This window comes from Wolffia australiana, chromosome 4, assembly GCF_029677425.1.
Source record: "Wolffia australiana isolate 7733 chromosome 4, ASM2967742v1".
Taxonomy (NCBI): Eukaryota; Viridiplantae; Streptophyta; class Magnoliopsida; order Alismatales; family Araceae; genus Wolffia; species Wolffia australiana.
Genome location: NC_135838.1, coordinates 12,301,514 through 12,309,138, shown reverse-complemented (window position 1 = coordinate 12,309,138; position 7,625 = coordinate 12,301,514). Strand labels below are relative to the sequence as shown.

At 41.1% G+C, this 7,625-nt stretch overlaps 2 protein-coding genes across 3 annotated transcripts; one reads left to right on the top strand and one right to left on the bottom strand.

Moving 5' to 3' along the window:
* Positions 1–490: 490 nt before the first annotated feature.
* Positions 491–3,461, top strand: LOC144701973 (alpha/beta-Hydrolases superfamily protein). Its single transcript, XM_078573810.1, has 8 exons — positions 491–784; positions 1,101–1,193; positions 1,657–1,868; positions 1,945–2,089; positions 2,177–2,249; positions 2,322–2,468; positions 2,538–2,663; positions 3,281–3,461. Exons 1-8 carry the CDS (start codon positions 555–557, stop codon positions 3,347–3,349), a joined length of 1,095 nt encoding a protein of 364 aa, XP_078429936.1. The 5' UTR covers positions 491–554; the 3' UTR covers positions 3,350–3,461.
* On the bottom strand, positions 3,349–6,998 carry LOC144701972 (vacuolar cation/proton exchanger 3-like). 2 transcript variants are annotated; one of them, XM_078573809.1, is made up of 11 exons: positions 6,851–6,998; positions 6,556–6,780; positions 6,420–6,487; positions 6,323–6,351; positions 5,520–5,713; positions 5,228–5,440; positions 5,001–5,135; positions 4,766–4,882; positions 4,640–4,693; positions 4,439–4,555; positions 3,349–3,800 (listed from the first exon to the last, which is right to left on the bottom strand). In XM_078573809.1, the coding sequence occupies exons 1-11, from the start codon at positions 6,881–6,883 to the stop codon at positions 3,651–3,653; spliced, it is 1,335 nt and encodes a 444-aa protein (XP_078429935.1). In that variant the 5' UTR covers positions 6,884–6,998; the 3' UTR covers positions 3,349–3,650. The 2 variants fall into 2 exon arrangements, 1 of the variants encoding a protein (XP_078429935.1); XR_013581158.1 differs by having other exon boundaries at positions 3,663–3,800; positions 4,439–4,521.
* Between the last annotated feature and the right edge of the window lie 627 nt (positions 6,999–7,625).

Below are 7,625 nucleotides of genomic sequence, written 5' to 3'. Positions count from 1 at the left end.
ACAATAGTGATAATACATGATTCAAAATTAACCTAATTACACGATGAACTAGTATTGTTGTATTAGAATAAATTAACATAATTATAATTATATATATATATTCATAGACTTAAGACAGTGAAGGTTCACTAAATTAGTTAGTTATTTATATTTTTCCCTACTCACATGAAAAAATATGTAAATACATTTTAAATAATAAGTTGGATGTCAGAAAAAGCTGCTACCCACCGCCAATTTCCGATATCGTCATCCACTAGTCAATATCGGAACAGATAACATTATTCGCTATCATCATCCAGTTTCGGGATATCGGTGAAGGAAAATATCCCATTTCCAGCTACCGATATCCCGTTCAGCATCCGTCCTGATATCGTCATCCGACACCAGTTTTTGGACAGGCAAGAACTAGTCCATGCACTAGGTCCCCTTAAATCCAGGTAATCGTGTCTTTAAATTCAGCCACCAGATTCTTTTTTTTCTTGAGGCTGTCGTTAAATCTGGTAATTTATACTCTCTCCTTCTTCGAACAGAGAGAGAGTGAGGGAGAGAGAGAGATGGCGAACGCAATTTCTCCGCTCTCTTCCTCCTGCTCGTCCTCTCGGCTTCCTGTAGTTCGTTCTCCTCCATGGCGCGCACAGGGAGGGCGATGCGTTCAATATCGAAACCTCGGGAGAGCCTCTCCTCGAATGATGGCGTCTTCCGTTGATGAGGTGGACGTAAAGAAGATTTCAGATGGGAAAGCCACAGTTGAGAAAGTTGTTGAGAAGGCCGAATTTCAGACTGGGTGATTCTTTCATTTCGTTTTTATGCTTTCCGCGTTTATGGGTTTGCTATGTTTTTTCTTAATTTTCTTCTCGATCAATATTTGGTTGCTTTTTGGGGAATTTTATGTCTTGCGAGGACGAGATTGTGTTTGTGGAATTCGTCGTATGATCTTATTCCATTCATTATATTTTCAAGTTTATTATAGGCAGGTATCATCCCAGTTCATCGTATAATGCAATGGTTTAGATTCGTGCTCAAATTTGCTCGTAATGTCATCAATGTCTTGATTGTTATCATTTTATTTATCTTAATTTTTATTTTTGTCTTCGCCACAGCGCGTGGAACTGGAGAGGTTATCCTATTCGCTATCAATTCGCCGGAGATTCGGGTCCCGCGTTAGTGTTAATTCATGGTTTTGGGGCGAATAGGTGAGCGTCCCAATTTCATGCTCGTTTCATTGATGGGAATTACTCCTTTACTCTTCCTTAATCGTCAATTCTCTGAAACTTCATAAGGCACAAAATCGTTTTAACTTCTTTGGCTGCCTGTTCTACTTGGGCGGAACTTCTGCGCTCTTCGTTTTAGGCGCATTGAAATATTGATTATCTGGAGTATGAGGGGGGATATTAATTCTCAACTCATCATGTTCACTACTATCTATTTAGTGCAAGTCCTCTCGAAAGACATCTTAATCACTTGGATCTTTGAACAATTTTAATCATTTTTTATCTAATTCCACAGATCTGAACCGACTCTTTGACATGTATGGAATAAAACCTTCTGAGACGGCATTAGTGATGAGAGCATTTTTGTCATTTTCTGGAGCTTTTCTTTTTATTTATTTTTTATAATGTCCCTAAGATTCGTTTGTTTAAATCTTTCTTTTTGCAGTGATCATTGGCGTAAGAATATTCCGTACCTTGCTAAAACTCATAGAGTTTTTGCCATTGATCTTATCGGCTATGGTTACTCTGGAAAGCCAAACCCCCGAGACGTCGGCGTTGATACATTTTATACCTTTGATACATGGGCATCTCAAATTAATGACTTTTGTACCGATGTCGTGAAAGAACAAGCATTCTTTATATGTAATTCGATTGGAGGTACATTTGTCTGCTTTTCAAAATGATTTAGTCCCCATAAGATTTTAGGTAGATTTGCCTCACGCTCTCTTTTCAGGAGTCGTTGGTCTTCAGGCTGCGATTGCAGATCCAAAATTATGTAGGGGGCTTGTTGTTTTGAACATATCCCTGCGGATGCTTCATATCAAGAAGCAGCCATGGATTGCAAGACCGTTTATAAGATCATTCCAGAACCTTCTTAGGTAACTATGTGGTCTGTTTTTTTCCTTGAATTGTAGTATTTTATTTACCCAATGAGAAACTTAACTGCAAGAAAACCCACAAATCAGGGACACTGTTCTGGGAAAGTTCTTCTTCAACTCTGTGGCCAGACCGGAGTCCGTAAAGAACATTCTCACCCAGGTAGCTCATCTAAAAGCTTCATAAATATTCTATTCTACAGATGTTGATATAATTTTTTCGACCCTCTTTCAGTGTTATCACGACCCTTCCAAGGTCACCGACGAGCTAGTGCAGAGCATTCTTCAGCCAGGACTCGAGCCAGGGGCTGCAGAAGTCTTCCTTGAGTTTATCTGTTACTCGGGAGGCCCTCTGCCTGAAGAACTCTTCCCCCAAGTGAAGGTAACTTCCTTGGTGCTCTTTGCAAAACTGTTTATCATCCCAGTGAATTACCTTCTTCTGTGGTTTCAGTGCCCTGTTCTGGTGGCCTGGGGTGAGAAGGATCCATGGGAGCCCATTGAGCTGGGCAGGGCCTATGGGGACTTTGACACAGTTGAGGACTTTGTTGTTCTCCCTAATGTTGGACATTGCCCGCAGGTCTCTTTCTCTCTCTATAAATATCAGTCTATCTTTCCATCCATCCATCCCTCTGTCAATCCACCCATCCCTACATCCTATTGTCTGTCTGTCTGTCCATCCGCTGGACTTTCCACCCCTCGATCGCTCCATTTGTATGTCTTCCTGTCTGTCCATCTGGTTGCCCGTCCATCCCTCCATTTGTATGTCTCTCAGTCCATCTATCCTCTTGCATGCCCACCTGTACATCCATTTATCCCTTTGACCATCCACCCATCCATCCATCACTCTTGTGCATCCATACAACCATCTTTCGTTCCATCTACCCATTCATCCACCCACCCATCCATCTATTCCTTTGTCCATCCACCCATCCATCCATTATTCATTTATCTATTCAACCATCCCGCAATCCATCCACCCTTCCGTGCATCCATGCATCCATCCTTCTGTCCATCAATCCTTCCGCATCCACCCATTCATCCCTCCATCTATACGTGAGTCCATCCACCAATTATCTGCCCCCCCCCCTTCCATCCATCCATCCATCCATCTGCAAGTCTGTCTGTCCATCAATCCATCCATTCATCTATGTTTCCATCTCATTGTTTGTTAAGAAACCTCTGTTTGTGCTGCAGGACGAGGCCCCCGAACTGGTCAACCCTCTCGTGGAGTCATTTGTCAAACGACATCAGAAACTTCCGTAGACAGAACAACTTCACACACCTTAGTCAAAATATACACATACAGATATTGAGAATATAAGTTAAACATCTCCTTGTACATTCTTTGTCCACAAGGTTTATGATTTCTCATCTACTTCACAGACTATCTGTTACAGGGGAAGGTGCTGTATAGGGAGAAGATGGCCTCTTAGATTCTCACTTCTCTCTTATTCATGATTTACTGTGAAGGTCATGTCAAAGAGAAAAAATTGTGATGCTGACGAACAAGCTTGAGATGAACTTTCCCCAGAAAGAATGAAGGAGATGGCCATAATTTTTAAGGTTAAAGAAGTTGAAATGCTCTGCACAAGATTCCTGATGAAGCTACTGACTCGGAATGAGGTAATGCATCCACATGGACAAAGAAACTGGCGGCGACGATCATGTAGCACAGAACAAGAAGCATCCCTTTGCAGTAATTGGAGTTCCCTTCCTGGAGACAGTGCAGAAAATATTTCATAATTCCACTGTCTTTCGTTAATTTGAAACCCAAAAACAAATAAGGGAAATACAGTAGTAGAATGGAGATGTGTCAGAAAAAGTAAGATCTCATCATCAAACATGGAGAATGATAATTAAGAATCCAGCAATCAGCCTGAATTATCTGGTTTTGAGGAAAAATCAAGAATATAATTGTGGCGGAACCATGATAGAGGATTGAAAATAGCTTTGAACTTTAGACAGATTAATCTAATCAGCTGACTCAATTTAGATCCGGCAAAGTTAACTAAGCTTTCGTGGGAATGGTGGATAATTATGATCAACTCTAGATTAGGATTGCACCATACAATATGAGATATTTCAGGTTATCAATGAAAAAAAGGAAAAGAGAACCACCTAAAAGAGAACACGCATTTTCATTGCACGACTTACACGGTACAAAAAACAAGGATTTTCCGTTGGACATATCAAAAAGATAGTAAACGAAAGAAAAATATGCAAATCAGAAAAACATTGGACTCTATTAAAGTATTCAAAAGTTGACTAAATATTAAAATTTAGAAATCAAAAAGTTACCCATGAGCAATAACACAAGAAATCATCAGAAAATAAGAGGGAGTAACTCAAAACCTGAAGAAGGATGGCCACCACTACCACTGTGATGAACAACACCGCCGTCTCAAACAACTGAAAATTCAAGTCCATGGGGTGCCCTAACATCCATCCCACAAGCACCGCAAACGGAATCTATTCACATTAAATCAGACAATATATCGAACTAAAATTTTCATGAAAATATTTTAATTTTGCACTGTAGTAAAATGGACCAACCCCAAACATTGATATCTGGGTGGATGATCCAATTGCAATGCCAAGAGTTAGATCCTGCACATCAATAAGGTTATTATCAATAGAATTTAATCATATTCCATGAGGAATTATAATAAATTCACTCACAAGTTTTCCCTTCATGGCAAACATGATTGCCGACGCATGCTCAGAAGCATTTCCCACGACTGGCAGCAAAATTGTGCTGATAAATGCAACTGGCATGTTCCACTCTTCTGCGGCTCCCTGCCAGATAAACAGCCAGTTTTTAGCTCCATTTCTTCATTAAATCCATCAAATTCCATGTTTTACATTAATTATCACTTTTACAATCCAGTGATTCCTAAAATAAACCATTTGCGACCTCTATAGCATCCACCAGATACTCTGATATCACAGAGATCCACCCAGTAAAAATCCCAAGCCAAATGATAGCTTCCCACATGGAAATCTCCGAGACTCCTTCCTCGTTCGACTCCTCAATGCCTTCAACAGCTCCCTTGAATCCAATTTAAGAAAGAGAGATAAAGAGAGAAAGATTCAATTAAAGAGCAATTCATGATCATGAACAAGACAGCAATCCTCTCATACCTCGTTCTTTGAATCGGTTGGGCTTTGGTGGCTCTTCAGGTGGAAAACAAGATAACCCGCGTAGCCCATGAGCATAATTACGCTGCTAAATCTAGAGAGAGAGAGCTCTGAATCTCCAAAGTGAGCTTCTGTGCGGGTGGAGTGAAGAACAGCAGGAAGAAGAAGCGCCATGACTGCCATTAACAGCATCCCCGAGCTTAGGACGGCCGACGCCTGCGCAGAAAGACGACCAAATGAACCAATGAATGAATCAATGGAGAATTAAAGCACTGAAATTTTACAATGATGCTACCTTATTGAAGAACTGGGTCTTCTTCGTGACCACACCGCCGCTGAAGAAGGCGAATCCGAGAACAAGCAGCATGTTCGACAGGATCGATCCCAGCAGGGACTGTTGAACGATGCGGGTCATCCCGTTCTTGAGCGCGAAGATCGATATCACCACCTCCGTGGCGTTTCCGAATGTACAGTTAAGCAATCCCCCGACTGTGATTCTTGGGATTGCGTTAATAAACGTGGATCTTCATCAAGTATCTAGATTTTTAAGTTACAAGAACCCAGAAGAGACTTTGAGCTTCGGATGAATGAAAAAGATTTGACTCTCAGATGAATGAATAAGAACCCAGATAAGATCTGAAGCTTCCGGATGAATTAACTAGAACCCAGAAGAGATTTTAAGGTTCAGATAAATTCATAAGAGCCCGGAGAAGATTTCAATGAATTTGAACCCAGATGTGACTTGAAGCCTCATATGAATGAAAGGAATCCAAAAGAGATTTGAAGCCATTTGGTGAATTAGTTAGAGCCTAGATAAGATTTCAATGAATTGGAAACCAGAAAAGATTTTATGTCTCCAGATGAATTAAAGGAACCCATGAGAGAATTGAAGCCTTTTGATGAATTAATAAGAACCCAGACAAGATTTGAAGCCCCCAGATGGATTTGTAGGAATCTAGAAGAGATTTGAAGCCCACAGATCTACTAATAGGAACCCAGAAGGGATTTCACACATCTGGATGAATCAACAGGATCCCAGATAAAATTTGATCTTTTTAGCAGAATTAACAGGAAGATAGAGAAGATTTGGGGCATTACCGGTGGATCCGGTGAAGAAGGCGAGCTGTCTGTAACACAAGAACAATGATTATCGCAGGAACCAATAACTAATTCCAAGAGACGAAATGAAACTCACTCAGTGGAGTAACCAATGCGCTCGGCCACGGGAATCATGCCGAGCAAGCTAAGGATGAAGACCAGACCCTGAAGAAAATGTCAAGCTCTTGGGATACTTCGCATGCAAACTCCACCTTCTGAGAGCAGATACTCACACTATTCCGACTTAATCTGCTGGCGAGGATAGCCACTGGTCCGAGAGGTAACAAAAGATTGAGTCTGGGCGTGAAGATCACCGTCTTCAAGCTCCTGCAGAGGCCACCCCGGATGAAATTGGCTGCATGTCTTCGTTCATCTGCTGACAATGGTAGAAGCGGAGCTTCCCATGCTTTGTCAACTGTTCTTCTCTCGTCACCATTCTCCAACCCGGCAGCACATATCTGCAGAATTCAGAGAAGAAGATTCAGATGAACCACATTATCTGGAAAAACACAGAGTTTGAAACCATACCAGCGATGAATTCGAAGAACTGATGATAGTCATTGAGCTGGAGGTGACGAGAGAGAAGAGAACGAGATAGTTGAGTTTAGATACACCGACATGCAGAGAGAGAGAGAGAGAGAGAGAGAGAGAGAGAGAGAGACTCCGATTATTTTTAATATCGTTCTATAAAGATGGCGCCAGCACCTATCAGCCAGTGAAGATGGTCCCACTCTCTGTCAATTTTAAGATGTCGTTTTCTATGTAAATATCGGAAGCAAGAAACGATCCTGGAGTAAGAGAGAATGCTCACTTGGATAGAAATATAAACCTGCTCCTAGGAGACTGTATTAGGTGAAGCCCACGGTTTTGGTTCTCGCTTATTGTTGAAACATTTTGATGGAGACACTACCGAACTCTGACTTAGAGGCAGGTGAACTTTGCTTTCAGCAGAAGTAAAATTCCTTGCCCTCCAAACAAGGATGCTATCCAGAAGCCATTCAATAGCTGTTATTGGGCCATTAGAGTTCTATGAACCGTTGAGTTCTTCCTCACATTGCTGCCTCCACTAAAGAGAAAATGATGGGTTACATTATTGAACCCATGCATGGGGGAGTTTTGCCTCTAGAGTAAAATAATTGATATAATCATCACTAAAGTAAGAATATTCTGTTTTTGGACACTAAATAAATTAATCAACCGTCTTTTCATTGATGGATTGGTAGACCACTTTCTTATTATCCATCATCCTTATATTCCATAGAGGGAAGAGTTTGTACTTAGTACACCCTAATCTTGCTCTAGT